General features: G+C 46.3%; 1 protein-coding gene across 2 annotated transcripts in view; it reads left to right on the plus strand.

Annotated features, from left to right (window-relative positions):
- Positions 1–22592, plus strand: part of PWP1 (PWP1 homolog, endonuclein) — a 460981-nt gene that overhangs the window by 369443 nt on the left and 68946 nt on the right. For both annotated transcript variants that reach the window (XM_078673945.1, XM_078673946.1), the window contains exons 12-13: positions 675–765; positions 10568–10689. In XM_078673945.1, the coding sequence (XP_078530071.1) occupies positions 675–765; positions 10568–10689 (213 nt within the window). The remainder of the gene's footprint in view (positions 1–674; positions 766–10567; positions 10690–22592) is intronic.

Below are 22592 nucleotides of genomic sequence, written 5' to 3' on the forward strand. Positions count from 1 at the left end.
GTCTTAGGGCAAAATATTATGGGGACAAAACATCGAGGCCTAAATATTGAGAATCAAAATATCATGACGGTAAGCTTATATAGGTAAGTATAGGTTTACCATATTTAAGTCCATATATGTACCTTGATGATATATGTACCTTTGACTGCAATCAGACCGGAATATCAACTACGTTCCCACTGACAGTTTGGGAGGTAGTTGCAACAGTAACTCTTTGCAGTAGCCAGAAGAGGTCTTCTGGTGAATATCACATTAGGTCCCGAACGTTTGGCAGACATCCTTGAACAAAGGACCATTCTGGAATGTCCATTGTTGCTGATTGTTAGAGATGCCTGACTCGGGTCAGAGGACTATTCTTTTGTGTGTGGGTCTAATGAATCGCTGGACCAATTCATTCAATCCAGGGATTTGTCTTTGACCATCTGGTCATAGGTTGGAATCCTTCTTGGGTCCACTCTCTGCCTTTTATACTTCCATTGAGTTGGGTAACCACAACTATCTATTATTCAAGCATCACGGTGGCCTTGGGGTAAATGCATGCTTTACAAATGAATACATAATATATAGTGGTTCGAGGAAAACTAATACATTTAGCAGAAATTGCACATGGTTATACTTCATATTACGAATGGAGTTTTTAAACTTGCTTTCTTTTGTAATCCATTTTCGTTCAGGCAAGCACAGAGGATGGTTTTGTGTATTGTCTAGATGCCCGTTCGGATAAGCCACTTTTTACACTCAAGGCTCATGATGGTGAAGTCTCTGGTGAGTTATGCTTCATTTTTATTTCAATATATATTTCAGCAAATCTCAAAAAGAGAGTAAATAGGGCAAATGATATCCTCAGAAACCAACTGGTTTCAGTTAGAACTTATAAGGTTAAAATATAAATAAGTGCATTTTGAAGTCTGGTCACTTTTGTTTCATTTCATTTCATTTCAAAAACTTTTATTCGATTAACATGTTGAATCATAAAAAGTACATTTACAATGTCGAATATGCAATATAAAAACACATGTTTGTAATACAAAAATGAAGAACAGACTAGTGATTATGACATAGTATAGAAAGAGCAGTTTCAGAGTGATCAAAAGACGGCGATATAATAACACATCAAAGTGAAGAAAGCCCTATATTGCAACGCATTCTCAAACAGGATTTTAAAAAAAGAGCTACACATTTAGCCACATTTGGAGTGTCTAACATCTGGAGGGCCAAATAGGCTGGGCGGCAAGTTCTCAGCCCCATTTTTCGAAGAAGTGGGGTAATCCAGCGTTTGCGGATGTGATCGTAGTAACGACAAAACAAAATAAAGTGAATAGTCGACTGTGTTGATACACCGTCGCACGGACATTTTGACAAATCATGTGACCAATTTTGCACCTTGGGGAAGGTAACAAGGCGGAAAAAAGAATTAAAACGAAACCTCGTTAAAACAAATTTTTCATGATTAGTCAGAAAAAATGTTAAATAGGGCTGGATACCTGGGGTGGTTTGAACCATCAGTATTTGGACATTTGTTGGCTTGGAAATTTCATTTAGAAGGCGGAGGTCTCTCAAATGAGTTAAACAGAGAGCTTTCAACGCCTTTCTTCTGATGTCTAACAGGGTCGATGGCTCAGAAAAATAGGAAACACAATTCAAATCTGTTAGAAAGTTGGAGACGTATAAAAGCCATGGGATTTTTTTCCATTTCACCAGGGATAGACAGTCTTGTAGTAGGGAGCGAGTTAGATGGCATTGGGGTTTGGTCCAAATACGGTGCCATAGAAGAATCGGCTGGCATCTAATATTGTCAGTAATGAAATCGGTACCCAGCTCAAATGGGCACCGTAATTTGGAGCACTATGAGGAAGTGCTAAGATGTATTTTAGGAACCCATTTTGGACCAGTTGTAAACCGTCAACAGAAGCGTAGCCCATACACCAGCACCGTAGGTTGCTATACTGTGGCATTTTGCATGGTAGATTTTGAGCAGTTCTTTTGGGGCCGGTTTACCCAACTTTCTTGAGAATGAAACAAGAGCTGTAGTTGCTCTTTGAAAGAGCATTTTATTACTAACAACTCTTGATTTCTAGTCTAACTGATCATCCATTAAAATACCTAAGTAAGGATATTGCCTAGCACGCTCCAATTTGACCTGTTTGATGAAGATGGATTTGGGTTTCTTCACCTTGGGACCAAAATGCATAACATACGTCTTGCTCTTGTTGACTTTTAGCCCCAAGGAAAGCATAAACTGGCAATATTTGTCTAGTTGTTTTTGCAGCTGCGTTAATGTCCTTGCGAAGATAACAGAATCGTCCGCGTATAATAAAGCGGGAATTGGACGGCTATTGATAGATGGTAGGTCCTGGCTTCCCTCCAACATAGCCTGCTCAACCCCATTGGTATAGAGGTTGAACAAGAAGGGGGCCAGAACACACCCTTGCCTTACTCCTCTAGTTATAGTAAATAAAGATGTTAATTCACCGCATAACCCATATCTCACGCATGCTGTAGCGTCAGAATAGAGCTCGCGCAAGAATTTAATAAGAGGAGGATCCACCCCAACTTCACAAAGAATGGACCACAGCTTGGAGTGGATCACACAGTCGAAAGCGGAGCTAAGGTCGACATACACTACGTATAGGTTGCCGCACTTAGCTCCCGCATATTTACCGATTAAAAGGGTTAAGTTTAATGCCTGTTCGACTGTACCAAGTCCCTCCTGGAACCCATATTGAAGGTCGGTCATGATGTTATTCTCGGATGCCCAATCCTGGAGACGTTCCAGGATCAGGCGCCTGGCAACCTTCCCCAGGGAGTCCAGGAGGGAAATGGGTCTGTAGCAGGCTGGGTTGTTGCGGTCCCCCTTCTTGAAAATGGGTAATAAAATGGAGGAGGACCAGGAATCTATAAGGCCAATACTCGAAGCTGCCGCCATCACCTGGGTGACGACAGGGGACCACAATTCTAAATTATTTACAAAAATATCTACTGGAACCGCGTCGAGGCCAGGCCCCTTGCCAGATTTGGACGATGTTAGTGCTTGAGTGACCTCGCCAAGGCCAAAGGACAATTCAATGGGATAAACTTGTGTCTTAGCCAGGTCAACAGCTCGGGTGGCCGTTTTTATAGTTTCAACTGGGGACCCCCCGAATATATTTAAAAAATGGGTCACCCACACGTCGGCAGGGACTGCCACAACAAGATACTGTGGGGTAGTAGCATTAGTTAGAAAGGGAGACTTGACGACACGCCAAAACTTAGAGCTCTCTTTATTTAGGCAGCTTTCATGAAGTTGGGCCCATAAGTTTTTCTTTAGCTCCTTTTTAAATTTTTGTTGAGCCACTTTATAGATCTTTCTTAATTTAGCTATCTCCGTTGGGTTTCTATTTGTATTATGTAATGCCTTTTTTAAAGCGGATAAAGCTTTGCGACATGCTGTGTCAAACCATCTTAGTGATCCCTGTGTACCGGGTCTGTGATTTCGAAATAATTCAGACCGTATTACTGATAGGATCTTTAAAAAACTAGTTAAAATCAGCTGCGGTGGTGAATCCTCTGCCAGGCAGTTGTATATCCAGGGAAGGGTTTTTGATATGACATTACAACTGATAACTGCCGGGTCTATTTTGGACCATTTCACAGAAAATCCATTTAATTTATCCATAGCCAGTGAATGCTGAGTTAATTGGCTGGTCCTGAAGGAATGGCGGGCGCTAGTTTCTATGGAAAGAGTAATACTATTGGGAAAGTGGTCACTAGAAATATCTGTGCCCGTAGTAAACCGTTGGAGTTTACCTTTTAGCGCTGAAGAGCATAAGATAAAATCAATAGTACTGTACATGCCCCTACCGTGAAAAGTAGGCTTGAATTCGGAAGGAAGATCCGCTAAATTATTGGCATACTCTAGTTCCATGGTGAAAATACAATCATTCAAAGCATTGCCTAGAGGTGAATGCGTACAGTGGGTTAGTGGATAATCGTGTTCATCTAGCAGACCACAAATACCTTTCATGTGATTGGCACACAGTGACACATTAAAGTCTCCCCCCCCAAACCACATAGCAAGCAAGTGAAGGGTGCTTATTACATTGTTCATTTACAGCAAATAAGATTTCTTTTATGGACTTAATACAATCAGTTGGGCAAAGGTTATTGTAGAAGTTAATGAAAAGATGCAACGTATAGTTACTGAAAACAACCTTTATAATTTGAAAGTTTGCAGTGGTATATATAACAGATGAATTAATTGTAAACAAGTTGTTTGAGATATACACCACTAGACCTCCCTTAGATCTGCCATGTGTAGTTATACTGGCTGGGGAGTGGAACGTTTTATATCCCTGAATGTGAATAGGGTCTATAGCCCATGTTTCCTGTAGACAAACTATTTGGTGGGATGTCACTGTGTCCAACCAAGGTTTAAGTTTTAGTTTTGAACGAAGGCCCGCGACATTCCAAAATAGGACAGAGAGCTGGTGGTTAGATGAAATGGGCTTTGTAGTATTCAACTTGACGTGTGGGGTTAGAATACCTGGACCAGAGAGGATACTAACTAGCGGAACAGCAGAGAGAGTATCCAGGTGGGCTTCTTTATTGTTAACAGTAAATTGGGGTAGTGTAAATGAATTGGTTAAAACTTCTGAGGTTGAAGCTTCTGAGGTAGATAGTATACTAGTTAGAAGGGGTGAAGGCAGAAGGTGATCAGGATAATGAATTGGACACTGGAGAGGGTAGAGCAGTGCCATCCAGGTGTCTGTCGGGTGGTGGTCAATCCACCATCTCCAGGCAGTCAAATCTGTTGGTCAGTGGAGCACCTCTCCATCCATAAGTTGGGGCTACGTCTCTACCCCCAGTGTTTGACCAATCGACCCAATCACGTCTTCTATTCCAGTTACCAACTTGGGTCCAGTTCCATTCTGGGCCGATGTTATAATGCTGGACTGGAGGGTAGAAGAAAGAGAGTCTTTTGGTACCAATTCCATCCGAGGTGTATTGTGTACCCCAGGAGCAGATATGCTCTACAGTGTGGGGATCCTCAAAGTTAACGATAACGCAGTCACCCGGGAGGGATTTAGGTTCTTTACCTATCCACGGGACTCTGCAAACTGTGGTAACTCTGTTGTCAGAGTAAGGGGGAAGGGGCCTATTGACGGAAAGCCAATGAAGTACCTTATTTTTAAGGGACCAGCCTGGTTCCTCCGAGTTAGCGTTCAACTCGGGGACCCCTGTCATGATGACAACGTAGGGAGCCGCTTCTGGGGGAAGATGAGTGGAATGACCACCCTTCCTCCTATTCTTATAGCTGTTGTTTTGTGGCCCTAAATTGTTAACTTGCTTCGGTGGTGGCATAATGGACTGGGCAGATGAAGGAGCCGGGGTAGTCAGCAGTGAGGGGATGGTTTTCGCCTTTGGAAGGAAAGGTTCGGAGTGAGCAACCCCTCCAGTTGTACTAGGTTTTGTTGATTTTATTGCTGATGCCCCATCACTAGGTTTTTTGAGTAGTGGGTTTTGGACCGTACGGTGTCCCAATGTGTGGCCGGGGGCAGACGTTGTGTTGGTTTTGATCGTTGACGATAACTCTTCTAGATGTTTTTCTATTTTTAAAAGAGTAGATTCGAACGGTTGGAGGTAAGATTTAATTAGAGCCTCCAACCTAACTAATAATTGGTTATTTAAACCATGGGGATCGCCATTACTGCCCAAATTGCTGAGGGCACTAAGATTATCTGGTCTGGAGGAAAGGTTGATTGTATCAGAGGGAATGAAATTCCCTTCGTCACGGGCAGGGACAGCTAAATTTGGGGTTTGATTGATAGGGGAGGTTGTGGGTATAGGGTGCGTTGTCTTTTGGGGTTGTTTACCACGATTATTGTTTTGCTGGTAACTCCCATTGTGTTGTAAGTTCTTATTGTTCTTTTTGTTCTTGGATATTGCACCCTCCCTAATACCCCTGATTGTAGTTCGGGTAGGGTCGTCCCTACTGGGACTAGTAAAGAGAGCCGGTGTCTGCACCAAAGAGGTAGATAGCTGAGATGTTTGAAGAGCTGATAGCTCGAGTGAAACTGACAAGTCCACCGTACCTGGGACTGAAAGAGGATCAACCAGCAGAGTGACGGGTTCTAAGGGGCGAAGGGGGGATTTGGCCGCCGCCAATATGCCCAGCGAGGAGCGCTTCGCTGCGGTCAGATCCTGAGAAACCCTCCGTTCCAATAGAAGTACGCCTTGGTTGATAGCGTCGTTAGCTCTGGCAATGAACTGGTCAATAGGGCCAGTAGTTTGAGCAGCACGGAGCGCCTTGTTACTCCTAGTCCCTCTGGGCGACATGGTTCGTTATGGGATTACACACTAATGGGAGCTAAGGCAAAAATAGACAGTAATATGGTGATTACAAGTATACACAATAATGATAACAACAATATTGTGCGAAAAACAATATTAAGAATACGGAGATACAAATGTCAATAGGGTGGCCCAGTCCAGTCTTACCCGGTCTTGAACGGGCCCGCCCTTGGCCCGGGCTTAGCACCGCGCTTTGCCCCGCGCGCGTCCCGCTGCACGACTGCGCTATCTGATTATAACAGGGGATGGGCGGGAAGAGGACCAGCTGCGGCGGGTCTTGAGCGCAGCGCCCGCTGGTCCTCGCAGTCCCGCAGGAAGAAACAGTGGCGGTAGGCGGCTCCTCTTCTATTCAGGGAGTCCCCAGAGTCTAGTGCCTCGAGCGGCGCCCGCGGAGCGGGGGCCGCGAGGAGTGGGATGGAGGTTGAAAGGGTGCACACTTGGCCAGCAGGAGGTAAAAGCAAGATCCCTCGGTGCGATTCACGGTGCACAGAGCTCTCGGCGCTCTGCTCCTTTATCCAGATGGAATGTGGGCGGGAAGAGGACCAGCTGCGACGGGTCTTGAGCGCAGCGCCCGCTGGTCCTCGCAGTCCCGCAGGAAGAAACAGTGGCGGTAGGCGGGTCCTCTTCTATTCAGGGAGTCCCCAGAGTCTAGTGCCTCGAGCGGCGCCCGCGGAGCGGGGGCCGCGAGGAGTGGGATGGAGGTTAAAAGGGTGCACACTTGGCCAGCAGGAGGTAAAAGCAAGATCCCTCGGTGCGATTCACGGTGCGATTCACTTTTGTTTCAATGAAATCATAATTTATTCTACCTAGAAGGTAGGTTTCATAATAATCATGCTTCCTTCCCTCCACAATGATCACATTTCATAATAGTTATATAATTATTCTACTTGACTCACATGAGTTCTTTCATATATATCCAGGTTGTGAATCCTTGAAATAACTGAAATATACAGTTCTACTTACTTCGTAGGTCACCTAGTAATTGTGGGTCTTTTTTCCCAACAAACCTAGATAAAAAAAACTGCACGTCATTCCTACTAACTTTCCTGTCTTCCTTCCTCATCTCCTCCGGTCAGTGATGTGACTTGCTCTTGTTAACGTAGAGAAAGAAACCACTGCTCCCTTCCATAGTGTTATTGCTGTGATGTTCCTGGTGCAGACATTAATATTCTACTCTTTCACTGTAGATCATTAACCTAAAATCCACCATTGCCAACTGACAACTTATTATGTGTGTAAGCTCAAGTAAACGATGTTCCTTTCTCAAATATGCTGGAGCAGTTTCCTCTCATCTCCTCAGAATAAGAAGCAATTTTCTTGTAAAGTTATCTTGATGCAGAAATGTTTCACAAACTCTTTAACTTGCATATGCACCCATAGGTTAACTCTTGCTATAAACCAATGTTTTTGGGTACAAGAAGAATTTGCTCCGGAACTAAATATATGCTATGGTAGAATAGCCTGCAATGTCCTATGCCGGCATCAAGATCTTAGGCCGTATCAGGGAGGAGGGTGCTTTAATTATGCAAGTCTCTTTCTACATGAACACTCCAAGAGTCTGATTCTGCTGGAGTGTTGGCCTTTATAGAGAAAGGTGGCTGCAACTATACCCTTTTACAAGGGAGTGGCAAAACCTCCAGCTATGTTGGCTAGATATAATAGAAATGGAAAAAAGCAAACAACTGGCATCCACTCTGTTTTAAAAATAGCCTCACATCTACCAGAGACTATGTTCTTGCAGACAGCAAAGTTGATTGTTTTATTATTTTACCTCTTTTTAATTGCAAGAACAAAAAGTCAAATTGTTTGCACAATGATGAAAAAACAAAAATCTACTTTCTCACAATTATTAAATGTACTCAACCACTAGGATTGCCTGCTTTTCTTAAATCTTTCATATTTTCCTCCTACCGCATAATGCATGATGACCCTACCTTTCACTACCATCCTGCCTGATTTTATATCAAGTGCAGGGTGGGGGACAGGGTAATAGAAGGATGAAAAAGGAAACTGTTACCCCCCCAAGAGGCCTGAGAACTTCAAAAACAACCCCCAGAGCAGTTCCCGAAACAGGGAGCAGCACTGGTGGAAGAGGGAAAAGTAACAGCAAACATGTGCTTAAAATCTACCTTGGATGTGGAAGACACAGCCAGCAGGCACATGGTCAGAGGAACATCAATGAGGAGACAGGTTGTCCGGATTTAGAATGAGGTTCAAGCAGACCAGCTGTAGTCCTAGCCTTACCTGCAAATACACAACAATAGGATAGTCATGCAGACTAACCCACACTTCCTCCCCAAAATCATATCTTAATTCCATGTAAACCAAACAATCAAACTACTGGCCTTCTTCCAGCAAAAGACGCAGCCAAAAAGAGCTCTGCATACACTAGAAATGCACAGAGTCTCGATGTACTTCTTGGAAAGGACAAGGGAGAGCAGAACTGGAAGCTATTTGTTCATATCCTTTGCAGATTCTAGAAAGGGTTCTCTGGTAACAAAGAAAACCATTGCAATTGTGCAAACAGTCCAACTGTGCTACAAAACAGCAGGCATACGCCTGGAAACCAAGCATAGAGCACACTTCACAAGGAAGAAAGGGTCGGCCTTCTTAGCAAAGTTCATTTGAACCAAATATGTATAGCGGCCACATGGTCATCGGTCCACACCTTCACCAAACACTATGGCGTGGGCATACAAGTGAACAAAGAGACAGAAGTGGGCCAAATAGTACTGAAACACCTTTTCGCAAGCTCAAACTATTTTTTTGACACCACCACCAATTGCCTGGATACCGCTACAAAATCAATGCACAGCTTGCGAATCCAGAAAAAAGGATTCATGCTGCAAAGTGAAATGTTAGTTACCAGTAGGAGTAGTGTTGCAGCTTAAAGAGTTTTCTGGATTCATGTGCAATCCTTCACCTTCCCAAAGGTAAAAAAATGAGGTGAGATAAAGAGGGGAGGGTCTACACAACGCTGAAGACACGAAGGAAGCCAGCCGATACAGAAAAGCGCTGAAGGGGAAAAATGAATGTAAGGATGGCAACGGCCCGCAGAGGCTTCCTGGGCATGTGCCTAATGTCACAGGAGGATGGCCACAACATCAAATGACTGGAGACTACGCCCCTGAAAAAAACAGCATTGGTAATTCATCAGTTTCGCCTATGTAATGAATAAAGATCTGCTATCATCAATCATCGTCCAGGAGAAGGAAAGATCTCCCTGACAGATAACACAGGAGTGGAGAGGATGTGGCACAGCAGCCAGAGCTGCTGATTTCAAGCGCTCAGGATCCTGGTTTGAGTCTCGCACAACATGTTATGTTATAAGCTATGTTATAAGCTGTTTTGTAATGCGCTCAATTACTACCGGAGTATCCTGGCGCGGTATACCGCTGGGGAACCGGTCCTGGCTTTCCTTGTGGGATGGTCCCTACTGGGAGTCCCCAAGGTGGAGCCAGGCATCCCCGGCGTTGATGGGGCCGTTGTGGAGATTAGGCAAGCTAATGCCCAGAGTTGCCGAGTGGGAACCCTGGTTAGAGTAGGCACCGAGGCGAGAATTATCGAGTCTGCTGACCCTGGTCCACGACCCTGCCGCGTCGGGAATTGAACCCTGGTCCCGGGCCGACTCCTGCTTCCGGGTCTGCCGCCTCTAACCAGTGAGCCACACCACTCCACGTCCTGTGATTCTTCGCAAATCACTTAATTTCTCCGGGAGATAAATTGTTATATAAATATGCTGCACGAGTTAAAGGCAAAACTTTATGAAAATATAGTTCACCAAAGCGGATGTTAACCGTATTTCAGCGGCAGGAAACTGATAAGAGGAGTAGATAAGGAACAAACATTAATAAATGCATGAAAATTTGCAACATCCAATGGAAATGGAGGAAAGTTAAGTGGCACTCACAGGAACCAATGTGAAGCCAGGAAAGAGAGGAGGCGGGACGTAAGTCCCTTTTAAGTTTATATTAAAAACAATAGATTTCTCAAGCACCATGCAAGCGCTGTTAAGGTGAAACCTATAAAGGACTAACAAGAAGATGCTGGACCCAACCACTAGATGGCAGAATAATGTTCAGCATCTAAATCCAGAAAGCTCTTCAAGCTGCAAAATAATTCGTACTGGTAAATAACCATTTCGTTTTTGCACATCTTACTGAAACTAGTCTGATGAAATGTATTGTCAATTATTAAAGACTAGATAAACACAGTATGCTTTTTTTCTTCATTTTAGGACTACAGTTAAGCAGTCAGGTAAAAGGATGCCTAGTGACGTCTTCAGCGGATAAATATGTTAAGATCTGGGACATTCTGGGTGATAAACCAAGTCTTATTCATTCCAGAGATATGAAAATGGTAAGTATCACAACTTTAGCAATCTATGAAGTATATTGAAAAGTGCAATTTTAGGTTATGAACTTATGTTTCTGATGGAGACTTCCAACTGTAGATTCCTCACCATGTGACTATCCCTAGGCATCATATTGGATGCGCAGACATTCGTAGCAATCCAATTGCACATCTGGAGGTCACGGTGTGCAGCTCTGCAACAGATATATCCTGTCCTGGATCATGGCGCCAGACCCCTATATATACACCACCTTCATACACCGATGTCAGTTCCTTTCTTGCTGTACCTGCTGATGTGGAGCAGGAGCTTCCAAATACTGTCATACCTGACAGAGATCTTTTAACTGAAAAACCTTAGCATGACACTCCATAAATCAACATGGTTCAAACAGTGTCATGCCTGTGAACAAGACATGGTGATCACTGACACCCACGGAGAAGTTTCTTGTGCCTCAGCACCAAACACATCTTGAAGTTGTGGGACTACTGTGCTAAAATGAATAAGAAGGCCATTCGGGATCGAGAGGCCAAACCTGTTGTGAACTAAATAAGTCCATGCAAAGTCGCTGACTTGCTCTCGCTCCTGAGGTTGCTTGTATGACTGGCCATCGTCAAGGTCACAGCGCTCAAGTAAATCCAGAAAATCCCACAAGAAACATAAAAATCCAAGCATGGTTCCCCTTCATCCTACCACTGGGTCTGGCACAATGCTCCAAGCATGTTCAGGCCACGAAGTCTGTCTCCGCACTAGGAACCGAGACTTGCATATGTTTCTGTTGCTCGCCTGCATGTGACCAATTTATCCTGCCAATTTTAACGTTCACTTTGACTCACAACCATCTCAAACCTGTATGTTAGAACGATTATTATAGAAGGGAGTGCAGAAAAAAAGCAGAGTGAGGTAATGAACTTATTGAAAGTTTTCAGAGTTTGAATCTGGTGGGTTTCAAGTGAATTCATCAGCTAAATAGTGTTTCTGGTGATGCTGATCATGTTATGTTATGTTAAGAGTGGTCTTATAAAGCGCTCAGCTACTCAGGAAGAGTGTCCCGGCACTATAAGGACCTGCTGGGGCTGAGCAAAAGGAAGCACGAGAGACTACTGTCCCAAACAACCAGGTCTTGAGCTCCTTCCTAAAGGAGAACAGGTTATCTAGCTTCCTGAGGGATAGTGGCAGTTTGTTCCACAATTGAGGCGCCAAGAGTTTATATGAGCGTTCCCCCAATGCGGGCTCGTTTAGTTACATTTTCATACTATTGCAAAGTTCATATCACTCTCTTGTTCTTGGTTAACCACCACAGCACTTAACGTTTCTAGATCTGCAGTCTGATCTGGTTGGCTCGTCAAAAGAAATGTTCTCCGACTGCAGTACTGTTTGCATTGTTTATTAGCATTACTGATTGATTGTAGACCCAGATGTGAAGTAAGTATGGCAGGCTGTCAGGACCTCAGATTCATGTAAAGATGAAAACACAGGTTAATATAGGGCTTGCTTTATTATAGAATTTGTAGTTTGTCGTGCTAAATAGATTTTGCCAAATTGGTCATATTACCATTTTGAAAACAATATGAAAGTGATTCCTCTTTCATCTTCAATAAAGATGCTTCTTGCTACCCCCAGCTATTAATAGCCGTGATAGGAACACTATCTCATCCCACTTTTGGCGGTTTTGTAACTCTGCTTAAAATGTAGGTTATTCATTTTAATTTTGTTTTGACTGTGAATCCTTCGAGTTAGTAACATGCAACATAACATGTTTAGCCCTTTAATTCGGAGGCTTAAACAAATTTGAAAAAAGGCAGGGTTTGACCAAGTATTTGGTGCCTTTTACGTAAAGTCCGCATTGCCTTAAAACAGAAGATAGGCATATTGCTTTACTTGCTATGTGGCACTGACTTGTATGGATGATAAACAAAAGAGTAAAATTGTATTCTCCTTCACTCGCCATTTTTGATGGTGAACCTCTCCGCAGGTTTTACACTTTTTGTTATCATATGTAGAAATATGTTTTAGCCAAAATACATGAGTTTATTTCCAATTAAATGTAGTGTATTTCATACACAATAAATAACTGGGGTTTAGTAAATAAAATATGTTCTTTTAGTACATATGATATAATCTTCATCTCAGAGGAAATCAGTGTTATTTTCCAGTGACTGTATCTCTTCAGTGTTTCTCTTTTAGCTGTGATAAGCTTGTCTGTCAGTATTGATTTACCTCTTTGTTAGTAATGTAATATCTCATTAGAAACATTACTGTGCACCCTTTTTTTATTTTTTATTTTTCTATTAATTGGCTCATCTCGAGTGATTGGCTGAGCCAAACACAAGCAACCATAAAGAGAGTAAGGCTGCGGTAGACCAGGTTATAGTGCTGCACGGCACCTCTGTTCTAGATTTTCGTGAGCAGCTGCTGACCCCAGTGATCAAGCGAGCGATAATTGGACCTATACGCTGTAGCCCATCTGTTGACGAGTAGAGTAATACCGGACCGCCCGATGGCCGGGTCCCCGCTGTACTCTTCTGCGGACGTTCTTTGAGCTCCGGGAGAGCCGGTGCCACACAGGGCGCGGTCGATGGACTCGCAGTTCTATAAACCCGTAGGTGCAAAGTCCCCCATCCCGCTAAGTGCTTTTGGGATTACTTTGGTATTTGAGGCATTTCGTGCTCAAGCCTCCTTAACGTTCCATAAAAGCTGTCCAGGCTTAATCAATGTAGGTGTGTTACAGTACATGGATTGAGGATTTTACGTGGTAGAGAACATTCAAAACGTAGCGATTTATTTTTTTGGTGGGGGGGATACAAATGCTGTGCGGAGATAACGGGCAGCTTTAGCTGTGGATGGGTAAACTTGTTGGTTCTAATAAAGTACATATAGTTCGATTGAACTTTGTGCCACGCTATTGTCCATGATTGGTAAATGTTATCTCTCTGACCGTCCTGCTCCCAGCTGAAGCGGTCGCTCCACACGCTGCTCCCTTCCTCACCTGGTATCGTAGCGATCTCGCCTTGCACTGCTTTAGCCTGTATCATTATTTAATTTAATTCGTAGCGCTAGATTGCCCCGCCTGCCTATTATTAATTATTAAATTGCTGAGGTTAATTAGATCGTAGTGCTTGATTGCCAAGGTGCGCTTGTACGACATTTGTTCTTGTGCTGTGCTGCCTGCAGATTTATTTGTGCCTGATTGTACCGGCGCCACTGCCATTTGCATCGCGCTATTTCAGATTGTGCCCCAGTCCTGTTTCGTTATTGGCTTGCTGCAAATTTTGTTGTTGTGCCTTCCCTGCCCTGATCTCCACCCCGCTCCCGCTTCCCAGCTGACCCTCCCTCCCACTGATACTGACTACCCCGCTCGGCCGTGGTTGCGCTGTGACCGTCCTGCTCCCAGCTGAAGCGGTCGCTCCACACGCTGCTCCCTTCCTCACCTGGTATCGTAGCGATCTCGCCTTGCACTGCTTTAGCCTGTATCATTTTTTAATTTAATTCGTAGCGCTAGATTGCCCCGCCTGCCTATTATTAATTATTAAATTGCTGAGGTTAATTAGATCGTAGTGCTTGATTGCCAAGGTGCGCTTGTACGACATTTGATCTTGTGCTGTGCTGCCTGCAGATTTATTTGTGCCTGATTGTACCGGCGCCACTGCCATTTGCATCACGCTATTTCAGATTGTGCCCCAGTCCTGTTTCGTTATTGGCTTGCTGCAAATTTTGTTGTTGTGCCTTCCCTGCCCTGATCTCCACCCCGCTCCCGCTTCCCAGCTGACCCTCCCTCCCACTGATACGGACTACCCCGCTCGGCCGTGGTTGCGCTGTGACCGTCCTGCTCCCAGCTGAAGCGGTCGCTCCACACGCTGCTCCCTTCCTCACCTGGTATCGTAGCGATCTCACCTTGCACTGCTTTAGCCTGTATCATTATTTAATTTAATTCGTAGCGCTAGATTGCCCCGCCTGCCTATTATTAATTATTAAATTGCTGAGGTTAATTAGATCGTAGTGCTTGATTGCCAAGGTGCGTTTGTACGACATTTGATCTTTTGCTGTGCTGTGCTGCCTGCAGATTTATTTGTGCCTGATTGTACCGGCGCCACTGACATTTGCATCGCGCTATTTCAGATTGTGCCCCAGTCCTGTTTCGTTATTGGCTTGCTGCCATTTTGTTGTTGTTGTTGTGCCTTCCCTGCCCTGATCTCCACCCCGCTCCCGCCTCCCAGCTGACCCTCCCTCCCACTGATACTGACTACCCCGCTCGGCCGTGGTTGCGCTGTGACCGTTCTGCTCCCAGCTGAAGCGGTCGCTCCACACGCTGCTCCCTTCCTCACCTGGTATCGTAGCGATCTCGCCTTGCACTGCTTTGGCCTGTATCATTATTTAATTTAATTCGTAGCGCTAGATTGCCCCGCCTGCCTATTATTAATTATTAAATTGCTGAGGTTAATTAGATCGTAGCGCTTGATTGCCAAGGTGCGCTTGTACGACCTTTGATCTTGTGCTGTGCTGCCTGCAGATTTATTTGTGCCTGATTGTACCGGCGCCACTGCCATTTGCATCGCGCTATTTCAGATTGTGCCCCAGTCCTGTTTCGTTATTGGCTTGCTGCCATTTTGTTGTTGTTGTTGTGCCTTCCCTGCCCTGATCTCCACCCCGCTCCCGCCGACCCTCCCTCCCACTGATACTGACTACCCCGCTCGGCCGTGGTTGCGCTGTGACCGTCCTGCTCCCAGCTGAAGCGGTCGCTCCACACGCTGCTCCCTTCCTCACCTGGTATCGTAGCGATCTCGCCTTGCACTGCTTTGGCCTGTATCATTATTTAATTGAATTCGTAGCGCTAGATTGCCCCGCCTGCCTATTATTAATTATTAAATTGCTGAGGTTAATTAGATCGTAGCGCTTGATTGCCAAGGTGCGCTTGTACGACATTTGATCTTGTGCTGTGCTGCCTGCAGATTTATTTGTGCCTGATTGTACCGGCGCCACTGCCATTTGCATCGCGCTATTTCAGATTGTGCCCCAGTCCTGTTTCGTTATTGGCTTGCTGCCATTTTGTTGTTGTTGTGCCTTCCCTGCCCTGATCTCCACCCCGCTCCCGCCTCCCAGCTGACCCTCCCTCGCCCCTCCCCTTCCACCATCCATATATGACAGATGCTTTTGCGCGCAGCGTTAACGCGCAGCGGACAGGCCTCATGCGCGCCAAAGGTAAGCCCGTCTACGCCCGTCCGCGCCTGGACTGCGCCCAGCGCCAGACCCCCTGGTCCTCACAAAACCCACCCCACCCGCATAACGTATGACGCCGCTACCCTCTTTGCCCTTAACCCCGGACGCACACCACAATGCTGCGAAGCTGTCCCCGGACACACCATAGACCATTCGCCTGCCACTCATGCAAGTTCACCTGCATCAGGACCCACACCAAATCCACTTCCTCCAAACACAGCTCCGACTCTAACCACCTGAAATGCATCCTGCTGAACACCCGCTCGGTCCACAGACATGCCACTGAACTCTGGGACCTACTCGACACTACATCGCCGGACGTCGCCTTCCTTACAGAATCCTGGATGAACGCCTCATCAGCGCCCGACATCGCCATAGCCATCCGAGACGCCTACAAGATCATCCGAAAAGACCGCACCAACCAAACAGGAGGAGGCATCGCCATCGTCCATAAGAACACCATCCGAATCACGACCAGCTCCGACGATAACCTCGCGACCGCTGAACACCTTCACTTCCAGATCCACACCGACCCCAGGACCACACTTTGAGGCACCCTCATCTACAGACCACCAGGAACCCGCACACACTTCAACGAAGACATCACTGACTTCATCAGCCCACATGCCCTCACATCCGAGAACTACATTCTACTGGGAGACCTCAACTTCCACCTGGAAAAGAAAAACGACAACAACACCACCACCCTTCTGGACAACCTGGCCAATCTTGGACTCAAACAACTTGTTGACACCCCCACCCACTTAGCCAGACACACGCTCGACCCTATCTTCACCTCCAGCAAACACATCTCCTTCGATCACACCACAGCTCTCCACTGGACGGACCACAGCTGCGTTCACTTCAGCTACAAAAAGACCACGACCCACAACCCCCCACAACCTATTCCTCGAAGAAACTGGAACAAAATCACCACCGACCAACTCTTCACATCGCTTAACCAAAACCCTCCTACCATATCATCGGACCCAAACCAAGCTGCCACCAAACTTACACAATGGATCACCCACAGCGCTAACGAATTACCACCCTTGAAAAAACCACCAGACCAAACAAGGTAACAAAAAGGCCCCCTGGTTCAACGATGACCTTAAGAAATCCAAGAAGTTTTGTCGTACCCTCGAGAAAACCTGGAGAAAAAACCCAACCACCGACAACCTGACTACCTTCAAGGACGCCACCCGCAAACACCACCAATTGATCCGAGCCACCAAGAAATCAGCATTCAAGGACCAACTCGACAACAACGCCCACAACAGCAAGGAACTATTCAACATCGTCAAAGAATTTACCAACCCCACCGCCGGCCCCAACGACATCACTCCCTTTCCAAGACCTTTGCGACTCTTTATCCTCTTTCTTCCACAACAAAATCGCCGATATACATAACAGCTTTGAAAACCAGTCCGAAGAACAGACCACTCCACCGACCTGCGAACCAAAACAGCACTCTCACAACCTTGGAACCCAATCACTACTGAAGACACCATCCGCCTGATGAACTCCATCCACTCAGGTTCACCAACCGACCCATGTCCCCACCACATCTTCAACAAAGCAGATTCCATCATCGCACCCCATCTCCGCGATGTCATCAACTGTTCCTTCAATTCCGCCACCTTCCTGGAAAGCTGGAAACATGCCGAACTCAGCGCCCTTCTGAAGAAACCCACAGCTGACCCCTCTGAACTTAAGGACTACCGCCCCATCTCACTCCTCCCATTCCCTGCCAAAGTCATTAAGAAAGCCGTCAATAATCAGCTAGCCGCCTTCCTCGAATCCAACAAATCCCTCGACCCCTCACAGTCCGGCTTCCGATCCAAACACAGCACCAAAACCGCCCTCATCGCTGCCACGGACGACATCCGAACGCTACTGGACAACGGAGAAACAGTTGCCCTCATCCTACTTGACCTCTCCGCCGCCTTCGACACAGTCTGTCACAGCACCCTCATACAACGCCTCAGCAACGTCGGGATACAAGGAAAAGCCCTGGACTGGATCATCTCGTTCCTCGCCGGAAGAACCCAGAGAGTCCGCCTCCCCCCATTCAAATCTGAGGCCACCGAAGTCATCTGCGGCGTACCACAAGGATCATCACTCAGTCCCACCCTCTTCAACGTTTACATGAGTCCCCTCGCATCCATCGCGCGACAACACAACCTCAACATCATCTCCTACGCAGACGACACCCAACTGATCCTCTCCCTCACCAAAGACCCTAACACGGCCAAAACCAATCTACACGAAGGAATAAAAGAAGTAGCCGAATGGATGAAGAACAGCCGTTTAAAACTAAATTCAGACAAAACGGAAGTCCTCATCCTAGGATCATCCCCCTCTGCCTGGGACGACTCATGGTGGCCATCGGCCCTGGGTACAGCACCCATACCTACAGATCACGCACGTAACCTGGGCTTCTTCCTAAACTCCTCCCTCTCGATGACCAGACAAGTCAACGCCGTCTCATCTTCATGCTTCAACATCCTACGCATGCTCAAAAAAATCTTCAGTTGGATCCCCACCGAAACAAGAAAGACAGTCACCCACGCACTGGTCACTAGCCGTCTGGATTATGGAAATACCCTTTACACCGGAACCACAGCCAAACTACAGAAAAACTCCAACGCATCCAAAACGCCTCAGCCAGACTCATTCTGGACATCCCCCGCCAAGCTCACATTTCCGGTCACCTGAAAGACCTCCACTGGCTCCCCGTCAACAAGAGAATAACGTTCCGTCTCCTCACCTACGCACACGAGGCCCTCTACGACCTAGGACCCGAATGCCTCAACACACGACTGTCCTTCTACATACCCACCCGCCAACTACGATCATCCAATCAAGCCCTCGCCGCAATTCCGCGCATCCATAGATCCACCATGGGAGGAAGATCCTTCTCCTACTTAGCGGCCAAAACCTGGAATTCTCTCCCCACTCACCTCCGCCTTACACAGAACCACCTCTCCTTCAGAAAGCAGCTCAAAACCTGGCTTTTCGATAAGTAATGCACCCACCCTCCTTCAAGCGCCTTGAGACCCTCTGGGTGAGTAGCGCGCTATACAAATTCTTGAACTTGAACTTGAACTGCAAGAGTTATCATTTAGCTGAAAGGCCAGTAATGCTATTATCACATAAATGTGCCGGCATAGTGTAATCGATGGGCCTGTACAGGTTGTTATGAACTCCATTCCAAGCAGTGCCTGTCGTGCTGTAAACATTTGAATGAATGTATTCTTTAAGCATCATTACCCACTTTTGCCAGTATTACCAGGTGTTAATTGCTTCCAAAAGGAAAGCCAATATGCCTAATTGGTGGGTGCGAACGATTAATTATTGCCTTGCAGCTAAGGGCATAGCTTCTTATTGACTCCCTTCCCTCCTGCCCATCCAAAGTATCTAGCATCGCTGTTTATAATGCTAGTTATCCCCTGTCCACCCTTCCCACGACAGATTGACCAGTTCCTCTAGACCACCTGACACTTCTCCCTGTCACCCATGTCTTCTTCATGCATTTGCCTGTGCCTCTATCCTCAATCCCCAAGTTCTGAAGACGTACCTGTTTCCTGACTCCAATGCAGGTAAGGAACTTTTTTACATTGCACTGCTTTCACTGCCTATGATGCATCCCAGCCAGACTGAGACTGTATAGCCAAGAAGTGACACAGTAGCCCAGAGGCTAATGGAAATTCTCTCAAACCAGGAATAAACCACTGGGGGTACTATCTAGAGGGGAAATAAACAGGTAGAGCAAAAAGGAAAAAAATGCTTAGCTTTGGCATTGATATTTCTGGATGATACTAGATCTTCCTGTTGATTCTTCCTCACCATGTGAACCTCCTCCAGGTGTCATACTGGATCTAGAAGCCTTCTCCTGAACAATAGCTCTCCAGCACCACTAGGTGTTGTCACTCCGCTCCAGCCGGGAGCTCGCCTGCCCAAGATCTGATGAATTGTGACATATAAGGTACTGACTGGTGTGTTGTCTTTAGTTTCCTGTGCTTTTTCTACACTTCAGTAAGTACTGAGCTAGTTTCGATGACTGCAACAAACATTGCATTATGATACATTTGCATACCATGAGATATTAATCATGGCACAAACTCATCAGGAGAGGAGGAATGGCTTTACAGAACCTGCAGGAAGATACTATATCTACCTCAAATATTGTTACCAAAGGAATGGAACCTTTTCTTCTGATGGATGCTTCTTTCCTCTGATTCCTCACCTTATGAATGAGTCCTCCAGGGTGAGGGTTGGGACAATTAAGCAGAAAATACATTCAGCGCATCCCTGGCAAAATATCTATCACTGTGCACTGTGAGACACTAATGCTTTGCTAATGCATCCAAGGAGGACTAAGTAGCTGCCTGGCAGATGTTCACTACTGGAACACCTCTGGTGAAAGCAATGAAAGCAGCCATAGGCCTTGTGAAGTGGGAAAGACTAGCAGCTAAGGAGTCTTTGTTGTCCAAGGAGTAACAAATCTTAATGCAAAGGTGGATCTCATGTGAGCTCGTAAACTTCAGTACTGCCCTTCTTTGCCCCAGATGATAATCAATTCTGTCCTTATGTGTGTGGTCAGTGTAATTGGAAACTGTATACCTGGGATCAGATCTTTGCTGTCTCTCCTTCCATGGTGGTATGCAGAGGAGGAACGAGTAATGGGCTGGTGTATGTGAATAACTAACACCACGTCTGGTAGGAATTGAGGGCCGATGCACAGAACCAGTTTATCCAGATACAATAGAGAGAAGGCTGGATGGACCGAGGGCCTGAAGTCCATTGACCCTAGAGGCTAACGTGATATAGCTACTATAAAAATGTTATTTGGGGAGCGACTCTTACTTGGTGCCTGCTGCTTTACTGATTCACTTTTGCCACCACCGCCAGGAGAGTCGCTCGGGCATTTTACATTCACGGTTCTGGCCACAAGTGGGGGACGTCGGCCCGGACCACAAGCCCCAGCATTCCCAGCGGCGCACACGCCGCCCACGCATGCCTCCAGCGCCGGGAGGCGCTTAATAAGACCGCAGGGCTCCCGCAGCGAGGGAGCGAATCTTACTTGGTGCCTGATGCTTTACTGCTTCACTTTTGCCGCCACCTCCAGGAGAGTCACTCGGGTATTTTACAGTCCCGGTTCTGGCTGCAAGTGGGGGACGCTGCCCGTTACAACAAGCCCCTGCTTTCACAGTGGCGTGCACGCTGCCCATGCATGCCCCAAGCACCGGGAGGCGCTTAAGAAGACCGCAGGGCTCCCGCAGCGTGGGACGTCGGCGGGCGGGCCCGGGCCAAGGGCGTGCCCGTCCATGCCCGGAGGAGGCTGGTTTGGGCCATCCCTCTGTCATCTATTACCTGGCATCTACTTTTTTTTTCCTACAAGTTTCCAGGTAACGTGAAACCTATTGCTATTCTTGGCTTGCTATTTGTGTTGCATTACACCCTGATATCTGGGTATTTGGCCCACTAGAGTTGCTATCTCAACATGAACAAACGAAAGGGAGTAGCTGGGATTTTAGATGCATTCATCTTAAGGGCAGAATCTTTGCTGACCCACGAAATCGAAATTACCGAACGCCATCTTCCCCTGGATCCTGCATAGTTAAAGTCTCCTTTATCATTAAGTGGTCCTAATTTAGACAGCACACCACACTCCCCTAAAGTCTACTACCAGTCATTCTGCCTCCCCAAATCCTGCCCTACCAAATCAGGATGTGCCTAATATGACTGCTCCAGCTGTGTCCTGTATAAACACTCAAGCACAGGTTGCCAAGTCTCAAAGAAATATTAAGACGAAAGCACCACCGAACAAACGGAAGCGGATCGCAGGCACTTCGAAAACAACAAATGCTAAATGCTCTCGTTCTGCTAATTCCACATCTGATCCCGTAGCTACCCCAACAAATTTTAATTCTAATTCTATGGGTACCCAGACTGATACCATTCCCAATCGATCAGGAGATGTAATTGGTGTAGATAACTCCAAGGAAACTGTGCTTGTAAACTCTGTCGAGAAGATTTTGGAAACTGCATCGTCCTAAAGTAAGGAGGTGATTGACAGGAATTGTGAGCTCATATGGGGAAGGTTACAAAGGATGGACTCTATAATGGACAATCTTAGTGGTATTAACCCCTTCCACGTGGAGCTAATTCCCCAGCGGTGTGGGGGGCCGTGCGTGGCGCCGCGGTACTCATGACGAGCCCAGCTCGTCATGCTGCACAGCAGAGCTGTGCTCATGACGAGCCGAGCTCATCATGACTTCGCCCCCTCCTGTGGAACGCCCGCACAGGAGGGGAATTAGCCCCGCGTGGGCGTTCTGCGGCAGTTATGACGAGCTCAGCTCTTCATGAGCACAGCTCCACTGTGCCTCATGACGAGTTGAGCTCGTCATAAGCGCCGAAGGGGTTAAAGAGAACTGCGTTCCAGATAACGCTGGGGGGACCCTGTCATTGTCAACTTTTAAAAATCATGGGTCCAATTTACAATTGTTAAGTTCTACCCTGCATAAAGATACTCTAACAGCTAATCCATGCTTAATATGTGGTAATCCTAATAACCTTCCTGTTTTGCATTCTAACTATGAGCAGAGGAACACACAAGACATGCTTCTAGTGCCTAATATAAATATCCCAGACCTAGGTAGCAGCCATCTTATTCTCCAGTATTAGGGGT

This window comes from Lissotriton helveticus, chromosome 1_1 (genome assembly GCF_964261635.1).
Source record: "Lissotriton helveticus chromosome 1_1, aLisHel1.1, whole genome shotgun sequence".
In the NCBI taxonomy this organism is placed as follows: domain Eukaryota; kingdom Metazoa; phylum Chordata; class Amphibia; order Caudata; family Salamandridae; genus Lissotriton; species Lissotriton helveticus.